The sequence below is a fragment of the Grus americana genome, chromosome 2 (assembly GCF_028858705.1).
Source record: "Grus americana isolate bGruAme1 chromosome 2, bGruAme1.mat, whole genome shotgun sequence".
Taxonomy (NCBI): domain Eukaryota; kingdom Metazoa; phylum Chordata; class Aves; order Gruiformes; family Gruidae; genus Grus; species Grus americana.
This window is the reverse complement of record NC_072853.1, coordinates 98557410-98582134: the sequence shown is the minus strand read 5'-3', so window position 1 is coordinate 98582134 and position 24725 is coordinate 98557410. Positions and strand designations below refer to the sequence as shown.

General features: G+C 40.9%; 2 protein-coding genes across 6 annotated transcripts in view; one reads left to right on the top strand and one right to left on the bottom strand.

Moving 5' to 3' along the window:
* JARID2 (jumonji and AT-rich interaction domain containing 2) overlaps positions 1 to 15671 on the top strand; it is a 225449-nt gene extending 209778 nt beyond the window's left edge. For 3 of the 5 annotated variants that reach the window (XM_054813974.1, XM_054813977.1, XM_054813973.1), the window contains exons 13-18: positions 1598 to 1703; positions 2558 to 2740; positions 8781 to 8911; positions 10982 to 11165; positions 12576 to 12683; positions 14819 to 15671. In XM_054813974.1, the coding sequence (XP_054669949.1) occupies positions 1598 to 1703; positions 2558 to 2740; positions 8781 to 8911; positions 10982 to 11165; positions 12576 to 12683; positions 14819 to 14995 (889 nt within the window). In that variant the 3' untranslated portion in view covers positions 14996 to 15671. Of the gene's footprint in view, positions 1 to 1597; positions 1704 to 2557; positions 2741 to 8780; positions 8912 to 9627; positions 11166 to 12575; positions 12684 to 14818 lie in introns of those variants that run through there. The other 2 variants (XM_054813976.1, XM_054813975.1) reach the window with 1 other exon arrangement.
* Positions 15672 to 17273: 1602 nt separating this feature from the next.
* DTNBP1 (dystrobrevin binding protein 1) overlaps positions 17274 to 24725 on the bottom strand; it is a 74246-nt gene continuing 66794 nt past the window's right edge. Inside the window, exons 8-10 of the mRNA XM_054813978.1 lie at positions 23665 to 23820; positions 21625 to 21768; positions 17274 to 18372 (exon numbers count right to left, since the gene is read on the bottom strand). Coding sequence (XP_054669953.1) covers positions 18125 to 18372; positions 21625 to 21768; positions 23665 to 23820 — 548 coding nt within the window. The 3' untranslated portion in view covers positions 17274 to 18124. The remainder of the gene's footprint in view (positions 18373 to 21624; positions 21769 to 23664; positions 23821 to 24725) is intronic.

The following is a 24725-nucleotide window of genomic DNA, read 5'->3' as shown; positions in this document are numbered from 1 at the left end:
CACAGCATGCATTTAAAATTGCTGTTGGGACTTGATCTTTTATCAAGATGAGGTTCTTCCACTTCACCTCTCTATAACTCTAGGATTTCTTAGCAAGGTCCTAATCGTCGCTAATATATATGGAAGGAGCCAGTCTATGTACACCCAGGCAATCAGCTCATTAGAGCCCTTATTGTGGCTACAATTAGCTGTGCAAGTAGGTATTGTCATCTCTTCCGGTTCTCGGCTTGAAGATCAACAAAGATAAATCAAAGTCATCATCAGTACAGTGAACAGTAACGAGATGTTCAAATCATAGGAAGTACAGCCTTCTACAGACTAATCAGGCAGAGAACTCTGTGTAATGCATTATGGAATTAATATTAGTGCATATTAGAAGTAAATATCCTGACAAGGTCTGTAAGGCTTTATGAAATTGGTGGAGAGACTGGATGGATGACAAGAAAACTGCACCCTTTCCCCAAAATCCTTCCAGATTCTTTCTCTTCTGTTGTTGCCAAGTTTGGAAAAATCCCTGTGTGTGTGTGTGTCTGGTGTGGGGGCAGATGGGCTCCAGGGTGAGGTCTCATTGCTTAAAGTGGAAGGAGATACGTCATGATAAATCTGGAGATGGTTTTTATTTGCCTGAGCATAACAAATCCAAATAAAGTAATGTCACATAAAGCCCAGCACAGCAGCAACTCAAGGCAGGTTTGGGAATCTCAGGATTTGCAGTATGTTTCCCACTGAGCTGCACTGCTCAGTTCACAGTTGTCAGGTACCAACTACCAGATCTTGGGAACAGGTGTCTCCTGGGTGGACATAAACCATTCTGGGAGTGTGCAAGGAAGAGTAGTGGCTAATTGTCAACCATATCGCCTCCCTGCATCCAGCCAAATAGCAGTTCTCTGGACATGTGAAGCTAAGACCTGAGACTCCTGTGTTATTTCACGTCACTTCTGCGTAGGGAGCACTGCTGGCAGTGAACACAGAGAGGACAGCTGCTTCAAAAGGAGAGGAGGATGTGCAACCCAGCAGAGTTTTAAATCTCTCTTGCTGCTTTGGCTGCTCTTAGGTGATTCTTTTGTTGCAAGGGAGAGGGAGGGATGTGGGATTTGTTTAGTAAGCAAGGCAAGAAGGTCTTAGGCTACTTTGTGTACTAACAGTAAAGGTGATTTGTGGTATCCTGATTGATATGAACAGAAAACTTTATTAAATAAAAAGATTCTTTTGTTGATGCACAGGTAACAAATGTAACCATTATGATAAAGAGAACATATATTGGTGCTTATGAGATGCAAACTTCTGCCCATAATTAGCTGGTTTGGTGCCATTAAAATGAACATAATTCTCTTGCTGATTTCTGTCCTCTGATTCTACAGAGCACTGAGTTTTCACATTTCTGTTTTGGGGATTTTGTGTCCTTTGGCATCTAGTGAACACCATTAGACTGAGTCTAAATAAACAACTTTCCATGAATCCAGGACTGTGTGGGAAGGCCTGTGTTTAATTTCTTTCTTTTGATCAATGTCCCGGTCTGAATTGCCTGTTACTGTGTAGCTGTGGACAGTTATTTACTCCGCAGTAAATTTTTTTTTTGCCTCTGACAAAACACCAGGTATTGCATTCCTGCTGCAGAGGAGAACAAACTTGATGATGTGGTACATACCCTGCTGCAAGCCAATGGCACTCCAGGGCTGGAAATGCTTGAAAGTAATGTAATGGTAAGTTAACACTGGGAGAGGTGTTCCCATTTGAGAACCCAAGGCTAATCAGAAGGCTGGTTGGTTGGGGATTTATTTTGGTTTTGTCTTACACTGCTAATGATGCAGAGGTTGTTGCTAAAAATCTGGCTACTTTCTACTTGCAGTGTTTACCCATATGGCATTTTTCTAAAAAGGCTCACATGATAAAATGTTGAAATAAAAATAAATGTGACAGTGCAATAAATGTCCATTTTTAATACTGTCTCTAATGTGTTTAACCTCATGAAGGGAGTGTTTTGTAATCAATTAATCTGCCATGATTGACGTTTTATGATGCCAGCATGGATATGAGGAGCCTAATACTTTGAAGGATTTCAAAGTATTTTTGGCTCCCATGTTTATTAGAGGCATAACAATTTCCATTTAGTGCATTGAAGTATGAATTTGGGAGCCCACAGCTAAACCAAGTCCCTCAGCTATCCATGTTAAGAGCTCTAACAGAAGTGTAGTAGGAAGGTGGAGTCAATGTCAAGTCTTTCTGAAAAGACCTAGATGAAAACCCGAATGGCCTGCGTTACTTCTGTAGTAATAGATAGTAGTAGTATTGTTTTGAGACTTTCTGTTTGAGATTGTTTGGCAAGTGGAAGTTTAAACTGTTGGTTTCAAAAGAGCTAATTCTGTAATTCTTACTCCAAACACTAAGCTTCAGCATGTGCAGAAGGGAAGAGAGTAAGCGAACGGAGCTGAGGTGTTAGCAGAGGACAGCTTTACTCATGAGTAGCGTGTGGCAGTACTCGGCAACGACGGGGATCTAACTGTAAAAGAAAGTTCTGATTTTTTTGTTTGTTTGTTTTGCTTTTATGTCTTTCTAGATCTCCCCAGAAATCTTGTGTAAGGAGGGGATCAGGGTGCACCGTACTGTACAGCAGAGCGGGCAGTTTGTTGTCTGTTTTCCTGGATCCTTTGTGTCTAAAGTGTGTTGTGGCTATAGTGTTTCTGAAACAGTGCACTTTGCTACCACCCAGTGGACAAGTATGGGTTTTAAAACAGCCAAGGTAAGTTGAGAAAAGGAGTTAAAATGGATTCACAGCTCTGCCATCTAAAATGACAGCAAACCAGACATTCCAGGATTGATAGTATTGTGAGACTAGTACAACTATGTCTATTTTTGTGGACTATTAAATAAAAAAAGGAAACAGTTCTGCTAGGCATAAGATGATCCAGTGTTTTCAGAGAAGCAACTGAGGTATTAATTGATAGCTAATAACTTCTGTATATTTTAAAAATTCAGAAGATTGTTATGCCTGCAGACCAGTTTGTGAGGAAGCCTTTCAAAAATCCCTTCAGAGCTGATGATAATATATTGTATTATGCTTACTAATTTTTTTTAAGTGATGTTTTCTAGAACCATTAGAATCTCAGGTGCAAATATCTGAATAACTGTGCTTGTTAGCTCCTGTGATAGGCAGAGTCAATTAATACTCACAGGTGTATTGCTTGTCTTTCTCTGCCCCTTCATTCAGGAAAAGCTGCTGATCAGGGCAATTTCAATCTTAATTGACTTGAAAAACCTTAGGTTTGCTGACCAGCCCATCTGATACTAAGCTGTAAATAAAACAAACTTCCCGTTCCCTTTTCACACAACTGAGGCAGGTTGTCTGCAGAAACAAGCAGGTTAATTGCCCAATCGTGATGATTTTGGCTACTTTTCTCTGTTCTTGGACAAAGAATATATGTCACTAATTGTGTTCCCAACCTCCTCAAATACACTATGGGTTACAGATGCTATTTTGGTAGTGTTTTATAGCTAAGCCGCTAGTAAATTATCATTTACAGCTTCAGACCAAGTGGTTAGTAAGTAATTAAATGTAATATGTCCACTGTTTGGTTTTGGTTCTTTAGGGTTAATGGAATTCTTCCAGCCTGGTTATGCTAACTGTATATTAACTTAGTTTGAAATAAAAGGTTATTTTATTACAGATTTATTTTGGGGGAAGGTGGGAATTGTATATGTGTGTAGGTAAGGAATGAGAATCCTGAGCTAACCTTTTCTGTCTGAAGGTACACAATTATATTAACTCCATATCCTGTATTTATTGCTCTACTGAACACTTGTTTAATATTGTGAAAATGCCACTCCTGTAAGAGACAGAAATCACTATGCAGCAATTAAAAAGCTCTTCTTGGTGCCTCAAATTCTGAAGAACAGTTTCTTTCGATTAATTTTTAAGAGCTTCACACTGGGTAAATATAAGCTGTCTGAAAATCCAGCAGATTCCAATCTATGATAACCTACCTTGGAAATTGAAGTCACAGCTCTCACAAACTTTACGGGAACCACAGATATGTGTTGATATCAAAATAACTCTGGAAACACCTACTGCATTGGGTTTTTATTTTGGGTTTGTTGTGGGGGGTTTTTTTCCACTCCTTTTCTTTCCTCAAACTATCCTATGTTCTTAACTCCCTTAAATTTTGGAAATTCTTCCTTGGTTCCTTCACTTTGACAAGGCACTTTGCAATTTTCAAAGGCTGGCCGGGATTGTGCTTTTCAGAGGTTGTGAGGTGTCCTGTGTAACGAGCATGATTCCCCTTTTGGACTGTTAATGAGCTCTCTGACAAACAGCTGTACCTTCCTGTCTGTCCATTCTTGACAGCAATATTGACAGGTTTTGGCTGTTTGATACATTCACTTTGTTTTCATTCTGTGATACTGTGACCTGATTTTTTTATAGTGACTCTCTTTATATTACTAAACAATGTTGTTACATTTCTGTATTGAATGACTGCTCAATCTCCTTTAATATATGGAAAAATGAAATTCTGCATCTGAAATTGCATTGATTTCAGTTTATAAGGAGTTGGGATAATTGTTGGAATAAAAGAGTTTGTATAAAGCCGGCATAAAGGGACAGACAGGTTTCACCTAAGCCATACGGGGAACTGGGTTGCTGGTTTTTAGAAAGCACCCTAACAGCTCTTGAAATTTTAAACTAAGGATGAGGAGAAGGTTTGCAGGTGTGGTGGAAGAGTTTGTGTTTGGAATGGCAAAGGGATAATTCCATGTCTTCAAATAAGGCATTGGGCAAAGTCAGTAAAGCTCATTTAGGAAACAGAAAATCAGAATATTGGACTAAATGAATGCACTCTGGTCTAGAGGTCTGGAAATAGGAAGGACCGTCTAGTTTTAAAGGAGGACTTTGGTTGGTATAGGGCCTACCAGAAACTTGGTGCAAAGAAGAGACTCAGCTGGTACCGTAAGTGGAAGTAGTACACAGGAAAACTGGAATTATTCATCCAGTTGGAGCAGCACTGCTGCATGCAGAAGAGAGCTTACAGTCAAATAAATCAGGTTTAACTCTGTCTCCAGTGACAGAATCCCTGTGCACTGACCTTCCCATCCTAAATAGGAAAAGCACGATATTAGCGCTGTGCTCCAGACTGTCCAGCCAAGGTGCTGGCAGGGGCTTTCTATGTGTGTCCCCTGCCCCAAGTTTTCGTTTTGGTTAAGGAACGTGCCTTTAAAACACCACACAGTTCCTATCACAGAGCTATCTTAGCCTGAGCAGACTGGGTTGCTTTCAGCTGAAACCGAATGGGAGGAAGCGCTCCAGAAGTGCACCTGACGTCCTCCAAACACTGCTGGTGGTGGTGGTGGTGTAGCCACAAGACCAGGCTAGCCTGCTCTGAAGTAAAGCCATCGGCTTTACACACACGTGTCCTGTGGATGTTTGGGTCCTCAGCGTCAGCTGCAGCGCTCTGTGCATCCACTCCTCCTGCTTCGCCGCACTGGATGGTGCGTAGACGTAGCCTGTGTTATCCTATAGGACATAAGCTGCAAGGACAGGACATACGATGGTAATGGGAAACGCTGGTCTCTTCCCCCTAGCTAGGATATTGCTTTTGCCGGGGTGTGATGCCAGAACTGAAATGGCTTCAGGGAGCAGCTAGTAGGGAAATCCACACAAGAAGGAACTGTCATCTCACTTCTCAGCTGTGGTGGAGCCCAGTTCAAAACATCACTATCAAATAGCTGCGCTGTGATGGTGAGCAGAGATTAAGAACCTTGAAAGAGCAGTAAAATGCAAAATACCCACTACTGTGGTGTTTCATTTCAAAAGACAGCCTCACATAATACCGAGGAAGCTTGTTAAACTGAGAATGCAGAAAAAAGGGTTGTGTGTTTGCATGCAGCGTAGAAATTGTTTAAAGATGCCGTGTTAGAGGCTCACAACACGTGCACGTTGCCTAGCAAAAAAAAAAAAAATTTTTCAAAAGGCACACCCCCCCTAAACTTGGCCTGACTAAACACCAGGAGAAAGGAGTCTGTTTGAAATGAGACCAAAAGATCCCTTTTGTGTCCAAAAGGTGAAAATGCAAATAAAACAACCACTCTAGCAACTTGCATGTAAATACACACAAATGCGGACCAAAAAGAGATTTTGAAGAACAACTTGCTAAAGGCCAAAAGAAAAAATGAACATAGAAAACAGGACCGGGGCAATCAACATGGCTTTTGCAGCAAGGTCATGGCCCCAGGCCTTGAAACTTTTGGAAGGACGTACGGCCAAAGAGATCCTGTTGACAGAGTGTGTGAGCGTTTCTGGAAGACTTTTCACGAGATTCCTCAGAAAAGGCTTTTAAAGAAATTCACCTGCCGAGGGTTGAAGGGGAAAGTTCATGCACCAAAACCATAACTGATTGAAAGAGAAGCAGAGGATGGGAACAAATGGTCAGTTTTTATCACAGAGGGAGGTCTCTTTCTGAGTTCCTCAGGAATTTGTACTAAGACCAGTACAGTTCAACGTTTCCATAAATAGCCTAGAAAGGGAAGTGAATAGCAAAACTAATCCTTTATACTGAGGATATTAATGGTAATGACAGCAAAAATTAAAGCTATGAGGTGTTACAGAAAGATTTCATGATACTGAGTGAGAAAATGGGTTGATAAATTTTAAATGACTCAGGAGTAAAAAATAATCCTAATGTGGCAGACACAGCAATGGGCTCTGAACAAGCTCTTGCTACTGAGAAAAGAGGTCTTTGGATTCCTATGGAGCTGCCGGCCAAGTGCTCTGGAGAGGTTTAAACAAAAATAAATCTTGAATGTTAGGAATTGCAAGTTGAGAATAGAGAACAAAGCAGAAACATAGCTGTGGCTCTGTGTAGGCTCTTGGTATGGCCGTGGCTTGAATACTTGAGCAATACTGAGTCCCCTAATTGCAAAAGTAATATAGAGGAACTAGAAAGAGCATAGAAGAGATTGATGATTAAAGGTATGAATTAGCCTCTGCATTAAATATAAGAAGACTACTCAGCCTGGAAAATTAATGACTGAGAGACGTATATGATAGTAAGATCAGATCACAAGTGCAGGGTGATGATAATTACAAAATGAATGTTCGCTGTCTCTCATAACATCGAAAAACGTGTCATTAAAAGAAATGATCAGGCAGTAGGTCAAAAGCAAACAAAAGTCTGTTTTAAAATACTCATCTGTGTATTTCCATACTGTATGGAAGAGAAAAACACATGGATTCAGAAATTCAGATAAATGCCCAGATCCAGCGAGTTGTGCTAAACGCAGCACAGACCCATCTCGGGCTCAGGAGGTCCCCAAGCTGGCAGCCCGCAGTAGCGTACCTCACTTTTTTCTCTAAGCCTTTTATTTCTTTTTCTCTAAGCCTTTTTTTTCTCTGTGGCCTTTTATCCTGGCTGTGTGAATTTTATAATCTATTGTTTCTGACAAAAGAAATACCAAGAGCATGTAATTAGGGTTACAAAACAGGTTAAAAAAAATATTAAAGATGAATCTTCGGGGTTTTTTTATACTGAGTAGGTATTTGGTGGGCTTACCTCCTAACCGAGATGCCACCTTCGCATTACACTGCAGTGCTAACATCATTTGAAAACTCTCTAACTCTCTATAAAACAAAACATACCTCTTCAGATACTGGGAAAACTCTAGACTTTTCCCAGCTGCACAGCAAATTGGGGAATTTGCCTACGTAAGAATTATTGAAAGGGTTTAAGCTACCAAAGTCAGTTGGTTCGTAGTGACGGGAATGAAAGACGTAGCTTTAAAAGCTTACACAGAGAGGAACCAGTAACAGGCAAAACTGAGCAGAATGGAAGAACTCACCCTCCTCTTTTGCCTGTTGTCTCTTTTCCCTGGCATCTGCCTGTTTCCCTAGTTGTTGTCTTTTTGATGTTTTAACAGATGCAAAATAACAGCAGTCCTGGGCTTCAGGCAGGTCAGAAGATTAGATGGCTGAGAGTGCTAGTAGTGTATAACTGAGCCAAAGTGATTGGGTTACTCCTCTTGGCCTCCACAGGAAATAATTTTTAGGGAGAGCATTTTGAGGTGGTGTTCTGCTTCAGTGAATTGCATGCTAATCTATGCCTGGACAGCCTTTTTAGTTTTCCCATCTTCTTGACATCTCAACATCTTTTTCTGAGCATTGTTTTCTTGACAGTGTCTTTTCCACTGATGAGGTTTAATTTTCTTTTTTGAAAAAAGGGTATGCCTGAAATGTGGTGACACTGGAGTACCTGCATTTTGCTTCATTCTCTTTGTATATGCAGACTTTGCCTATCTTTTCTCTGCATTAAATTTCACAGTAAAGCCTATGAAGAAAAAAATAGCATACAGTCTGATTTCTTAGCATATATGCCATCATGCATTGCAGATACTTTTTTTGCTCTCTACTGGTGACTTTGAAGGAAAACAAAATGTTGATTGGGACTGGTTGCATGCATTTGGTTTAGGTTTTCGAGTTTTGTGCTGTAGCATTGGTTCACCCCAAGCACGGGCAGAAAATCTTCTTTCATAGTCATTTCAACAGAAGACCCAGTTCAGCAAAGCATTTGGGCACGTGGCTTTCCACCGAAAGGACTGATTCATAATCAGCATTTATTTCAGTGTCAAGTTAGGTGCTGGATGTAAGTTAGGAGCATAAATACTTTGTTTAATTTGGACTATAGAAAGCTCTTACTTTTGGTTGTTTTAAAAGCCTACTTTTTGTTACTGGAATTCATTCTAGATAACTTATTTTCAAATTTGCTTAAGAACTAATTTGGCGATTTCTGTCCCAGGAAATGAAGAGACGACGTATAGCCAAACCATTTTCAATGGAAAAGTTGCTTTATCAGATTGCAACAGCAGAAGCAAAAAAGGAAAATGGACCGACTCTGAGTACGATATCATCACTTCTTGGAGAGCTCAGGTAACGAATTGGGGGGCCTGTTGTACCTATTTTATTTTCATTGACAGACTCCAGAGGTGGATGACGTAAGTAACCATTTCAGACGCATGTCTTGCACCTACTTAACCAAGCCAAAGCCCAGCAAACATACTTGAAGACAGCCACACGTGGAAGAAGCAGTTTCTTTGGCTGTATCTGATGTGAATGTGCCCGTGGTTAGGATGTCTTACTCTAAGAATTCCCTACTTTGGGCACCATCACTGAATTAAAACTACAGTTTGCCTTGGGTTTTTATTTTGTTGATTCTTGGTGCTGAGAGTTGAGACTTCCTGATGCATTAGATGAGCTACATGGTGCCAAGCGGTTAAATAACTTTCTTCAGTTTTTCAACCTCTTGGCATCAGCAGCCGCTATCAGTCCATGGCTGTCATGGGTTTTGCACCAGGAACCCATGTCTTCAGCATCAAGATTGTTACCCTGCGGTTGTAGAAGGTACTTTGTATGCAGAAAGTTGTCTTGATTTAAACCACTGAGTAAGCGAGCAGCTTACGCATGGGTGCTAACGCATCTTGCATTAGAGCTTGAACATTCTAAAGAAAAGAAAACTTCACGCTCCTTTTTCTCTCCAGTATTAAGGAAAAATGTTTAAGGTTTCTCTTAAGATAGGTAAAAAAAGAAAATATAATGTTGCCTGGCTTCCTGTGTAATGATCTTCTCTTTTGTTCCCTACCATGTAGTTGCTACCTATCTTTCAAGTTTGTGACAACTGATACTCGAGATGTCAAGAAAGTTTTGATGAATGGAATCTACAAACTGTATTTAACTAACTAGCATGTTCATTTGGAAAATTTCCAGTGACATATTGAAGGGGAAAACAGCCCATGTGTTGTTTTAGTGTTCAGAAAGAAATACAAAGAGGTGTGCTGACTGCTTTACCTGCAGCTGGTTCCCCTGTGAGAATAATCACTTCCGAGTGCTTTTTATTTTTTTTTCTTCTCCCTTGAAGAGGAAAAGTCTGCAAGTGCGAAAGGTGAAACAGAAATGTTGGTGCTTGCTGTTAGACCACCACATCGACCTCTATCAGAGTGGTTCTCAAACTTGTTCTTATGCTTAGGTTGGAATTCTCTGGAGGATATCGGTCCTTCCTGTGGCTGCTTATGTAAAACAAAATCGCAAACAACAAAACCTGAAAAAAAACAACCAAAGTGGAACACTGTACCATATTTTTTTTTCCTTTGTATTGTTTTGCTTGTTCATTCTGTGTCTTTTGCTGCCTCCTCTCCTGATCTGCCTTGGTTGCTCAGTTTGCCCATGCCATTTGCTTAGCTTGGCTCTCCACCCATCTTCAGCTGTGCCTGGTGGTGAGCTTTTTTATTCTCCCCTTCCATCTGCTCAGCTCACTCCACACTTGCTGTCTTCCACTCAGCTCCAACCTGACCTGCTCTCCTAATGCTGTATAGTTCAGCATAGGAAGTATTGTCCACCTTGCGGATGCTGTGCGTGAAGGGCGGCTGGAGGGCTTAGTCTTTACTCTTAATTGACATCTCGTTCTTTCTCCCCTGGGTGTACAGCAAGATCTTCGTCTTTTGGCACAATCACTTGCCCTGCTCCCCCTTCCCTGCCTGAAGCACCTCATGGCAGCAGGTCCTTGGTTCGTCTCCGCCTCCTGATGAAGGTGGCTATGTTACTCCTGACAGCAACGGCTCCTCCTCCTCAAGGTGGCTTTTGGCAACTTCAGGAATGACAGTCATGTTAGCCACATCTCCCGACTCTCCACATGTCCCTGAGCACCCATCGACCTCCAGGAAGTCCTCAGCAGTCCCCAGTTCTCTGTGGAGCAGTTTGAGAACCACTGGCTTGATACCGTGGTCGCTGTTAAAATCCGGAGATAGCTTTTGCAATTAGGCAGCATTTCTGTGGTGCTGGCTGTCTCTCACCATGCGTAGGGAATGACACCAACCTCCAACAACACTCAGGGCTTTGCTGTGTGCAGCTAAGGTTTCAGTGACGATCGTGGCAAACGGGTGATTATACGTGGCTTTGCGGTGGTATGAGGCAATGCCAATGTCTAATTGCATAAAACATTCACAGGGACACGGAGCTGAGGCAGCGGCGGCAGCTTTACGAGGCGGGTCTCCATTCTTCAGCGCGTTATGGCAGCCATGACAGCAGCAGCACGGGGATGGATGGAAAGAAAAAGCCTCGAAAGTGGTTGCAGCTAGAAACGTCAGAGCGGAGATGTCAGATTTGTCAGCACCTGTGCTATCTTTCCATGGTGAGTACAATCCTTTGGCTCCGCTGGGGTACTGCCCCCCTGTTTTAATGGACTATAATGGACTATCGGCATTTGAGAGACAGCCCACGACTAGAGAGTCGTCTCTCTCGTGCTCTCCACGCAAGATGCAGCGATGTTGATTTAGTTTGTGTCAGAACATTCGTTGCCTTAGGCAGCAGTGACAGAAGACAACCGTTAGTGTCAGCTGGCTTCCCTCCCCCTGTACAGAAGGGATAAACTAGTCACTCGGCTGCCCACGAGCGTGTCTGCATTGCACTAGGAAGGGTAACAAAGATACCTGCAGGCTGCCAGTCGTAGTAAGCCATGGCAGCACAGTTCTCAGGATGAGCTACCAACTCAAATACGTGCCCTGGGTCTCAGGCATGCAGCTACAGCCCCTGCTGTGACAGTTTCCCTGCAAGTCAAATTGCAGGGTAGATGTATCCTGTCTATCAATCAAGCTAAGATGCTGTTTGCTGACCCGTCTGTTCAAAAAATACGAGTCATGACCATAAACTTTCTCTCTTTTTACAAGTAATCACCTACTGGCTTTTGAAGGTGTGCTAACCACCATAGCGACGTGTTCAGGTTTTTAGCTGTACGCAGAATGCCTAGAAATACAGCAATTCATTAAAAATATCCAAAGCCCCTCCCACAACCTTCTGTACCACTTACTTAATTCCAAGATCAGGCATTTAAATAAACGTAATACGGTGTGTGTGAGTCCAGAATGTTAGGGTTTTGATGGAAAGACAACGTAACCGTTAAATGATGAGATGTAGCCATTTCCCTGCCTGGGATAGAATGCACGGAGTTTATAGTTTAAGCAGGACTAGTTTGAAGTAACATTAAAATGTTAAAATGTTTTTGTTTAAAAAAAAAATTGCTTTGTCACTTCTTAATGGTTCTAAGGGACAAAAAGGTCAACTTGGCTGTTGCATTCCGAGCTGAAAGTGCGGGTGTCGCAGGCAGCCAGCGGAGCAACCGGGACCTCTGCTGAATGAGGCGGGAGCTGGGGAATCTGTGGGCAAGCCTCTGGTGTTAGCCTTCTTCAAGTCAGCATTTAAAGTAGTGGCAAACAGCTGCTTTCAGGAAATATTTAGGCTATGTATTAGATACCAATAACACTTTATGCATATATCATTATTTGGATTTCATTACTATTGGTGGTTTTCCTAGAAATTCTATGTATTTGCCAACGTTAGCACTCAAAAAGGGATATGTACTACTACTTCCACATTCTAAATCATTTCACAATGTGTAATGCTTCTTGTTTACGCCTCCTTCTACTAACTTGTAGTAAAATACAGGTTTACTAATTCACACAATAATTCAATCCTGTGTGCGTAACATGGCTACAGTTTGGAGCTGACTGCGCTTCTTCCCCCCCTCCCCTGCATTTTTATATAGGTTGTACAGGAGAATGAAAATGTTGTCTTCTGCTTGGAGTGTGCCCTGCGGCATGTGGAAAAACAGAAGTCTTGTCGGGGACTGAAAATGATGTACCGTTATGATGAGGTCTGTACGATACAGCTTTGCCGTGTTGGTGAGCTTTGATACTGAAAACTTGGGAGTGGATTTGGCTCTGCCTTTGTCCTACCGAGACCTCAGGAGACTCTGCTTTGCTCCTTGGGTTTTTTTTTTTTGGTATGGGGGAAGAAAGCACTTTGTTATGAGCTAAGTAAAAGAAATAGCCGAAACAAGATTACAAAAATGAAACCTGAAGCACAAACTGCACGAGTGTGTTACGGGACAGAGAAGCCATTTAATGCTTTGGGGTGCGATAGGACACACGAGGCTGTGCGTTGGTTAATTTTGGTAACTTCTGTGCTTTGGGAGAACTTCTGTTGGGAACTGAAAGTTCATGCTGACGTGCTCCAGTCCAGCCCGAACCTTCGTTAAGGCAAACTTGTAGAATAGTTGTAGATGAGAGGTCCGGCAATGGCTTCAAGCCAAGGTGACAGTGGATTATCACAGAAGTCAAGTTGGTGACGTAGGACTGTGCCTCGGTTCTGGCCAATGCTACGCTGCAGTACGGTCAAGTAATGCCTCGTCACCTGCCCAGGCAGCTCCAGCTCTCCATTGTCTGCGGGGAGGGGAATAGAGAGTGGGGGAGGATTTCATTGTCTGCCAGAGCTGTGGATAGTGGGAGAAATTACAAAATTGGCTCTTGAAGATCAGTGCTGATACAGGTGGCTTTTTGAGATGGGCTTCTTCGCAGTTTCTGATGCATGTGCACAGAGGTATGGGGGAAAAAAAACTGAAAGTAAATCTGGGGAAGATCATGGCCTTGTGGCTTTGTTCTTTTTTTTAATTGTGGACTTTGTTCTGGTGCCAGGTACTGTAGATATAAATAAGTACAACCTGAGAAGCTCAGACAACAGTGAAACTGCCTTTGTAATGCGATAAACACCAAAGAGTTTCAGGAAGTTATTCAAAAATTTTAATATATTTCTCTTGAGATTATTCAGTCCCTTACATCCTGTGTTTTCACAGATCTGTTAATTCTATGGAGGTTTTCAAAGCCACTCTATCCAGCAGAATCACATACAATAATTATTTTCACTAGCTTTTGTAATTACAAAGTAGGTACTTTAGGCTGTGTTAGGAAAGACAAGAAAACCTCTCCTTCAATACTGGATGATGTTTTTGGTTTTGTTTTTTTTTTAAATGTAAAAAACTGTCACAAAGTTTCTATGTTTCTGAAAGATACTAACTGCGTGCCTGGTTATTATTATGTTTTTTGGGGTTTGGGTTTTTGGTTTTTTTTTTTTTTTGAGGGCTGTGAATGGAGGAGAGAGATAACCTGCATGCCAAATGCCATTTGTTAAAGCTATTTAACTGTTGGGCAAACTTAATTGAGAAGCTGTTTCAGCTTTGCCCAAAAGTAACTTCTCAACAGTCTTACTAGGATGGGACAGCCAGTTCAGAAAGCCATTCCCTCCTCGCAGCTTGATCCAATCCCTGCGTGGCGTTGTAGCCAAGGCACCGTGATGTGCAGTTCCAGGACTCCCGTGTCTTGCTCATCACAGCACCGCAGACCTGTAGCCCTTTTTCTGTGTGGCAGCAAGCTGTGTTTGTGGGGGGGCTCAGGGCACCGAGATCCCAAAAAGCATTAAATGAAATAAGCATCCTGTAACCAATGACAACACTCAGGGGAAAAGTAGAATCTTTTTCTTTTAAAGAAATATTTAGTGAATAGTAAATGATAAGCACTGTTACTGTGGGTTTAAATTGATGGCATCTATAACTTTGTTTAGCGTTGGGTTTTAAATTGTATCTGAAGAAAACTTCTGACCCTAGTGAAGTAACCTTGCAGCCCGGCTTCTTTAGCCTTGCTTAGTGGCCAGAGTTCAGACATTCCTAGTTCTCCTGATTGCCACCTTTAAGCTTGGAGGGGGGGAAGCTTCGGAAAGGGCACTACTTGGGCTACTACACATACTTTTTACCAAACTCCTGGTTGCAAAGTAGTAGTATATGAGCCAAGCTTCTGCAGAGTTTGTGAATACATAGATTTTTTTTTTTTTTTTTTTTTCCCCTCAGTTAGTTAGGTGCTTTCGGTCAAAAAAGCAGCACTACCTCTCTCCATCAGAAGTGACTGGAGAAAGAGCAGATGCTAATTTGTGTTTTGTTTTTCCCCACCTCCTGAACAGGAACAAATAATCAGTCTAGTCAATCAAATCTGTGGAAAAGTATCTGGTAAAAATGGCAGCATTGAGAACTGTATCAGCAAGCCTACACCAAAAAGAGGACCTCGCAAGAGAGCGACAATTGACGTGCCATCATCTAGGCTTTCATCCTCCAGTTCATCCAAAAGTGCTTCAAGTTAATCCTGAAGATGCCAACACTCTCATTTTGTCAATTTATATATATTTTTTGTAATTATTATACCATAGTTTGGAGTACTTGCTGTAGAATACAAGCTGTCTTTGCACTAGCTCTAAAGAAGATTTTCTTCTGGTTTTAGAGAACTAATTTTGTTTTAGCATTAAACTGTTGAATTTTTTTTTGTACCTAGACTAGATAGATACAGCAGTCTGATTTTTTTAAACTGCCGTATGTTCACTGTTTTAAACCGGCAAGGGGCTGATAAAATATTAATTTGTACTGTCCCTATGGCTGAAAAATAAAAAGCCTTTTTGGTAACTGTGAAAAAAAAAGGCTTTTAACCCATTTTTTGAATAGGTTAAAGTTTGATGTGTTTTATAATTTGTTCTCCAGTCATGTGAGCAGATTTTTCTAGAGAGAAAAGGGATAGGAGACAAAAACTTGAAAGAAATTGCTTTACTTTGGCTGTCTTTTATTCTGTCACAGCAAGATGAGTTTTGTAATTTTTTAAATTGGAGAATACACACTTTCTTTGGGAGGTTATGGCAGCTGAAGATGGACTTTGTTTCCTAACTGTAGGCAAAAGGAGGAGATTTGGAGTATGTTCTCTTTTACCAGCACATCACTATGCATCTGTTTTGAGGGGGAAAAATAAAAAAATTTAAAAAAAAAAAAAAAGGAGGAAAAAAGACTGCCTGCCTTGAGGAGTCATGTGAGGGAAAACTGTGCCTGATTTCATTAGGAAATCCATTCTGTTATTTTTTGGTGCTGTTGGCTACTTTATCAAAAACCCTTCAATAGCATCCTTTAAGAAAAAAAAAGAAAAAAGAAAAAAAAGAAAAAAGTGATTGAAGCCATAAGTGCTTCTTTTGTCATAGACGTGCAATCTTTCTAACATTCCATTTCCATTCCACTGCTCTTTTTCACACCTTTACACAGTCAAGCATTAATTTTTGTTTCAAATTTGTTTCATTATATGATCACCTTTAGAGCCACTAGCAGGTCTGCATCTTTCTTTTGAATGTGAAAATGCATTTGCTTTCATCTTGTCTATTTTTTTCTCTTCATGTTGTAACAAAACAAAACAAAAAAGAAAATCACACCTTTTGTACATATGCCTGTAAATTTTTTTAAATACTTGAGCCTTTTCTTGGGGTGGGGGGAGGGATGGCGAAGAGACAAGATGAAGAAAAGCCTTACGTTTCACTTTCTTCATCGGTTGGATTGGATGCTTACAGGGTTTTTCTTGTAACATTTATAAGTGCTGCTTACATCACTGAACAACAACAAAAAATAATAATGGAGTAGCTGTTGCCCTTTTCTGGTTGTGTGTACAGTATGTGTGGAATAAAAAAGGGAAAATGTTTTCACAAACTGTTTTGTTTCGTAATTGAATTCAACAATACCGTAGCTACCCATATTGCACTGAGCTTGCCAGTGGTGACTGTCAGGAAAGTCCTATAATACAATTTGTTGGTTGTTGTTGCAGAAGACTGAACTGTTTTGGAATATTTAACAATAACATAAACAGAGTCAAGTGTTTTCAAATGTGGTTGTCTGGTTTTTATGGCCTTGCTGTGTACTTTTCCCTCTTGACAGTAAACTTCTGACTATGGCTTACAGTTTGACATTTAATTTATTAGCGCTGCTCTGCTCTCTTTCCTTGTAAGGAAAGACTTCATGTTGTTTATTGCCAGTTTTTTGTTTACTTTCCAGGTTTGTACTACGAGGTTTAATAAAAAAAAAACTTTTTTGGACATTTTGTCTGTCTTCTGGAAAGTGAGTAAAGTTAAGCTCCTTCAAGAACAATTTCTTTCAGCAACTGCCTTGTTAAATAGCAAAGGTCCAATTGCAGGTAGTGAGCGTCCAGCTTTCGTTTCCCAGAGAGGGGCCAGGAAACACTTTGCCAGGTATAGCAGGAGATGGAGTGAATCCTTAAGGGAAGTGGCCGCTTCCCAGCTGGCGAGCAGCAGGAGGTGCCTCCTTCCCAACCATCAGCTTCGTCAGGGCAGGGCTGGGGAAGGGATCATCTACGTCACAGCTCATCCTTTTACTTACGCTGTTTCTGATTACATTCCTTCCCTCCATGCATGAAGAGCAGGAGCCAGGAGCCTTCTCAAAGGAGAGCAGGTCCCTGCAAATAGAGTGTGAGACTTGACAAGAAACAGGTGTTAGACACGTTTAGACCTCGATCTTAGAGAGAAAAATGACTGCAGGGAGAAATGGCAGCAAGATGATACTGACTATAGGTCCTAAGGTTTATAAAACGTACGCACTTAATTTATAATTCATTCAGGTTTATTTCCTTTAAACTGGTGGCTTGCATCAGTGTAGTCAAACAGCTGTTACCATGGAAAAGTAAATTACACTGGTGCTCAGTATAAATAACCTTTTTGTTTCCCCTGATTACTGAATTAGTCTCCTCTGTTCACTATCATAAATAAAATATTTGGGTAATCAAGTAAAAGACATGGTTGGGATAGAAATACTTTATTTTATCTTGAAAGAGGAGTAAGTTTATACAATGCTAAGAAATCTGCTCCACGAGGAGTGTAACATTTCGATATGCATGGCTCCTCTTTTTCAGTTTCTATTTTTTTTCCTTAACACCTATGATAACTAAGTTGGTCCTGAATAAGAAGTGTGAGAGAGTAGACGGTGCTGCATTAGTAGACAAAGGCAGTAGGCAGACAGTAGGTAGTAAAGAGTAGAAAATAACTTGTCATTTTGGTTCGGATCCTAAATCTTCAGTTGCAGCAGCTGAAAACATGCAAGGAACAATTTGGGTTCAGTATTACACATCAAGGCTAAGTATTTCCAATCAGCCATTTAAAGGTTAGTGGTCAAAGTAACTTGTATCTTTCCCCATTAATTCTCTTATACATAGTATATACAACAGCTTCACTGCTCCCCTGAGCCCCAAGACTACTGTTAAAGTGTGTGTGCTTTAGGCTTTTTTTTTTTAAAAAAAAACCAACCTCCACATGACTGGCAATTCTGTAAAAAGGCGGTATTACTAAGTAAAAAGATCTGGCTGTTCTGCTTGGTTAGCAAATTGTTACACAGGCAAGCTTTTCATTCACTTGTTCATTCATTCAGAAGTCATTCTTTAAAGGATATGGTTTTAAGATTCAAATAGTTTGAGAGTCACTTTCATCACTAACATCTGAAGCACCCTTTCTTTCAGTTACAGCAGCAAGAGCAGTGTCCACTTGAACTTCCTCTTCATCAGACTGAATAACTGGCGACTCTCCTTCACTCGCCTCTTGGCTGGCAGAATCAGTACAGGTTGATGACAGCGAAGACAGTTTCTGTCGTAACTCAGACTGGCTCGGAACCTGAAGACTTATCTCATTGACGTAGGTGTTGGACTCAGGCCCTTAGAGTTGGAAAAAGAAAAACAACAATCAAGCTGTGGCTCAGCAAGCGAAGTCAGAAGAGAATACATTAACTGAGCTCAACATTGGGTGATGAGTTGCATTCAGGCCATTTTGCATCTTTTGCAAAACACTGTCAAAACCCCTCCCAAAACACAAAGCTGCCTTTTGGATTTTCTGAAGTTGATCCACAGGCTGGTTTTGAGCTGTTTCTGATGGTATGTGTCTTGCTTCTTCTAGTATTGCTAACGCTTGAGATGAAGTAAGGTAAGGACCGTTAAGTCCTGACTCTGTTAAGAGACACAGTTTGCCTGTTAGCCAAGACCACTTAAGCCTCCTGACTCTGACTTTGATAAAGTCCATCCAAACTTCAGCATGTGCTGAGAATCATCACCAACAGCAAAATCCTCCAGAGAAACTCTAGCCAACAGAATGACATAAATAAACCTAATTAAAAAAAAAAAAGTAATTGGGAGATATAATAGTAATCTCCAGTTTTGACTAAAAATTAAGATGCAGAAGCAAAACAAGTTCTTGCCCACAGCATGAAAAAATTCCTCTGGTAAAGTTATAATATAGCTCAAAGGCACAGGAATGGGATTTTAAGACAGGGGTTCCTCCATATCCTATGCAAAAAGATTTCTAAGCAAGTGCATTGCCATGGTGTTTGCTTGCAGTTTGAGAGTTCAGATTTCAAAATTATCTCAGCTCTTCCTCTGGACACTTCCCAGCAGCAAGTAAGATGGGAAAAAAAAAAAAAATAGGGAAACATCTAAACACTTTTTCTATATGATCTGCCAAATAGAGCCCTTTTTTCCTTCCCTACTATGCCTAACACGGGTTTCTCCATAGTCAGGCACCCAGCTTCAGTGCTGAGTAACCTTAGTGAGAAAATACTCCTAAAAAAATCCTGTGAGATTTCACAGAAACAGGTTTCAAGAGGGTCAGATGGAAATAAGCTGATCACTGCACCACGACCTCTGCTACAGCAGTTTGCAGAGCAGTTCACACTGCATTGCCCTGTGACCAGTCCCCTGTAGGAGTATCCGAGTTAAACTGTAACAAGAAAACAGTCACAACAGCATCTGGAGGCAACAGAAGCTGCTTGTACTGACACCTTTGCTCAGGCAGTTCTTGTCCTAACTAGATGCAATCTTAAATTCTGGACCTAAACTGGGACAGAAAGTAGTCATAGAATCACAGAATGGTTTGGGGTGGAAGGGACCTTGAAGATCATCTAGTTCCAACCCCCCTGCCATGGGCAGGGACACCCTCCACTAGACCAGGTTGCCCAAAGCCCCATCCAGCCTGGTCTTAAACACTTCCAGGGAGGGGGCATCCACAGCTTCTCTGGGCAACCTGTGCCAGTGCCTCACCACCCTCACATAGTCCCGTATGTGACACTGTCTTAGCTTCTCTGGGACCCAGGAACTCCAGGGGGAACCACGCCCTCAGCAGGTCTCCAACACAAGTTGATAAACGTCTGGTCCAACGTTCACAACTCTGACAGCCGACCAACCTGCCTGGACTGAAAACAGCCTGTGCTCCAACCGGCTGCATCAGTCCAGGATGTCTAGCAGGCCTACTGAGTTGCTTCCGCAGGTAGCACGTGAATTTCTGCTGAACACAAGTGATACTAGGAAGATGTTTTTAAAGGCACCTGTCTTTATGCTGTGCACACCAGCATGCATTAGATTGTGTTACACAAGACACGGAGTTTTCTGCAGTGGCAGAGGAGAGTAAATTTTTCAGTTCAACTTACTATCATGCAATGTTTGAAAACCGGTGTCCATAAGCTGGCAATGTTTATAGCAAGACAAATTTGAAAACATTTTAATGTCTTGAGCTGATTTTCATTTTTAGCAGTTACTAAAATAGCTTACCTGTAGTCTGTGGTGTTCAGTAACATTGTGAAACAAATCTTGCCCTGACCAACCCAGTTCTCCACTGACAGCAAAATGAAGAGTTATCTTTAAGTCATCTCATTTTTCTGAGAACGAAGACTATTGTGTATTTGGCTTGATACTAGGGGGCAAGGTCCTTAAGCAAGCACAAAAATCCCTTCTAATTCAGAGGGAAATTCAACAGTCCTAGACGTTGTAATTACTTGCATGCTCAAAACATGATCAACTTTCATAATGCAAGAACTGGATGCCTATCCAAACCCGGCCATCTGAATTTAGTTTTTGCAATAAAACACGAAGACCTCTAGTAGTCAAGTGTGCCTTGACTACTTACCGTAAGCTTTTTGTGTTCACAGCAGGTAATTACCACCTTTACATCGGGAGTAAGAAAACTACCCCAGGATATCATTAACATTTTTCTTTACATATCCCAAAATATAGGATAGGATTTAAAGTATACTGTTTCTTCACTGTAAGTACTTTTACAAAAAATACTCTAACCTGTATTTTCAAAAGAAATCAAAATTACATTTAAAGGAGCTTCATCATCTCCCCCAAGAAAACTTATTTTGGCTCTTTTGGGAAAAGGCATTTTAGTAGTAAAGTTTTTAATTAAGAAAACAAGCTTCCCTGGTAGATCCCATATTACTAATTCCCTGGTTTAAGCAGATCCTTCATCATGCCACAACTTGCCAAAACGTAAATCTGGTTTTGTTCATCAGAACATGTATGCAAATTTTGGATGAAGATTAATTCAATCCAATTTAACTGACGTTACTAGCAGTAAGAAGGCCACATGGAAGAGCTGCAGTATCAGAATCACTGTTCAGAAGCTTCCAGAACATTGTCATGTTTTATAGATATGAACTGCTGGGTTGAACCACGTCTCTGAATCTCTCTCCCTGAAGATCTTACACTATACAACTGGTCTGAATTTACTTCAAAATGCCAAAGTTCCAGACAAATTCTAAGAAGGCAGTCTTAAAAATAAAAACCTAATTACCACAAACATTCTGTTGATGTTTGTTAAAATGTTCTCCAATTTACATTGAGAAAAAACACACCTTAAAAGCAGTATGTAAAACATCACCTATCTGTACCGTGACAAATATAACATGAAGCTACAGTAACTGGATGAAAAGAGAGTCAGTCCAGAAATACCAAGTACTTTTGCAGCAAGCTCCCTTGTACTGCAACTAAATGTTAATGTTTTCAAAACCACTAATGAAAAATAGTCAATCTAAGTAAAGTGCCATGTTTTTATGAGATACCATCATCCATTACAAATTAGAGCGAATCTGGTGATTTATCACTATGTCTCTAAGCACGCTGTCATTACTAATACCATACCCAGCATGGGAGAAAGCATATTATTGTCTTCGCCTCCTGAGTTTAAAAAGACATCAAGTGCTTCTTGGTCAGACATGTCCATTAGGTCCATCTGCTCCAGCATGTCCACATTCACCTCCATGGAAGACATACTTCCAATCGGTTCTGTAGTAAAAATATAGTGCAATGAGCAAACTGAGCTACATCACGTTATTACCTATAAAGGCTTCAATAGCTGCTACAATTGTATGCATTAGTAATAATTAAACTAGATACAGCAGGAGCACACCCACATTAGATTGCTGCTCAGCAGCAATCTCAGCCCCAATCCAAGAGCACTCTGTGCAATCTTTGCCATGAAACGAATGTCCATTACTGCTTTTGTAAACCAAAACATTTTTACCAACAGTATTTATTGCAAGAGCATTGTCAGAAATAGGCTAGGATGGGGCTCAGGGGGCAAAGGCTGAAACTTTCCATTTTATAACACTCCTTTCCAATTCTCTCAACTAGAAGTCTTCTCAGAGAAAACCAATCACATTTAAACACACAATCACTAAATGTCGATACAGAAAGGGACATGAAAATGCACATGAAGGATTAATGTTAACAGAGCACCCATTCTTCTTCCTCATTCAATCACCCAGTCTAATAAATGACAGTAGTATGTAAAACCTAGGCTGATGCCCAGTATCTTCTCTCAGCATAGGGATTTCACATTATTAATGTGACAATACCAACAATTCACAAGGGAATTAAATACTTGGATGAGCATCTTCTTCCTTGAATAATAAAGCATACAAACAGAAAAAATAAGTTCAGGGGTACTCATATTTAAGTCCAGTTGCTGCATATATATAACATCAAATATTATAATGAACAGTTTAATGGTTTATCTAAATTAATAGTGTAATTATTAAAAAGCCTTTACGTGTGAACTGAGACATCATTTGGTGGGGTTTTTTTCCCCCCTCAAGTATACTATAGCTCTAGGATCAAATTCTTCACAGAAACCGTTGCTTTGATATACACAGGTTCTGCATTATACTGCAAAGCTGAAGTTCAGAAAGTTAGCTATTCTAACTTTCTAACACAGCCACGTATCCAGTACTAACTAGCCAGGGACAATGCCTGCTTTTAGTGTTCTCTCTATAGAGAGAGAGTAGGAGACCCAAACTCAATTCTTTCCTAGACCAAAGGAATTTAAAACTTACACATCCCACTTCCCAGAAGGCTGTCCTAGCAACCCATCTAGCGCATCTTACAGATGAGCATTTATAGCATTCATGCAGAGAAATGGAAATCTTGGATTGCATTCCCTGCTCTGACATTATAAATCACAGCAGAACTGGTCTCGGAGCAGGGACAGAATCTCTACATTTTTTTCCTGACACGAGTGACGTAATCTCCTGCTTGCTTTCTTTCTGGTCCTATAATCCCTACATTTTGGCCCAACAGATGGATACCTCCCACACAGAAGTGTCTGTAGTCTATGGCATTCATGTGCTTTAACTACTCGGGAGATGCCAGACTTGAGTCATCTCATACTAAGGAGAGTGCCTAATCTGATCTCCTATGCCCTCATCCCATACTCTGTATGTTACACAGACAATGGAAACAGCTACCGCCTGGGAACTGCTTCGAAACACAACACTGAGCTTTCCTCTGCGCTTCAAAAATTTCCTGAGGCACCTCCTGCCAGGTGACAACCCCAGGCTTTGGAACTCCAGTGGACAGAAAGCACCACCTCCATCCATGTCTTTATTAGGTATGGATGCACTCTTCAGCTGCAGAGAGAAGTGCTGTTCCAGATGTACTGCAGTGCTCTGCATTTCCTCAGACAATGAGCAGAGCATCTGACTGATTTTCTATGTTGTCTAGTTCCCCTGCAACTCAAAGTTTATTAAAGAGCTTATCTGAAGTTCCAATTCCACCAAGGAAGAATTTAGACACTGCAATGCATCAGCTATAAACATTAAAACCGTTGCAGACTCTGACCCCTCAACAATGTTCTCCAAGTTGTGAGTTTGTGGATTACACAGAAGGTATTTTAAAACTTGCCTCGCCTCTCTGCTATCTGCAAGTATCCTGTAGAAAGGTATTGCTCCATGTCCTGCTGGAAGGCTTCTTCAAAGAACTTCTGACGCTCCTTTAGCTTCATCTGCTGGGTGTGCTCCATATCCAAAACCTTCTGTGCATGTTCAGCATCTAGCTCAGCTGAGCGTAAAACAAACACACACATGAAATATTGCATGTATATCCCCCCCCGACTCTCAGAATTTAAAGTTACTGAACCAGTTCAATACTGACAGACTGTTACTACAGACTCTTAACACAGGCTGTTATAAAAGAAGGCTTCTGCGCTTTGCAACTATATTTTCAAACTGAGAGGATAAGGATGCTATATTAGGCAGCATAACCTTCACATTAAAGTGATGTCTTAACTATTTATCTTGAGGCAAGATGCAGATTCCTTGAACTGTATAAACAGCAACACCTGAAAGTACTGTCCATCAATAACCAGGATTTCAGAATTCTGCCCCAAAAAGTTATCAGATAATGATGCTTCTGCTATCGTACGTACCTAACACACACAAAAGCAATACTTTTAATTTGAATGTTGCAGCACATTTCCACCACAATACAAGTGGAAAGATATACATGTATGTATGCTTATATGTACGTGCATATAAATACACATACATATGTGTGTGCATGCACGTGTGTGTGAGATTCTATTATTGTCAGCCTTGAGATAGACTGGAAAAATCCTTTGAAGATTATCCTACATGTAGGGCAGGTATGTCTCCACAGACGCTGTGAGGGCAGCCTGAGTGGACAGGAGGTAGGCAAACAGAACTGTTTTCAATGACAACACCACACAGTCACTAACGTCAATATACAGGGTCTTCTCTGTGTACAGCAGCAAAGAACGTGCCATAAAACGGTGATGCAAATGACACCAAAAAAACCAGAGCCAACTGACACAAATTACTAATATGACACCAAACATAAAGGGCCAGCTTGTACAGACATACAGTGACAGCCAAATGTGCTTAGACACATCTATGCTGGGTCTCTAGAACGTCCTTTTTCCTCCTACAGTGAAAGAAGCTTAGGCT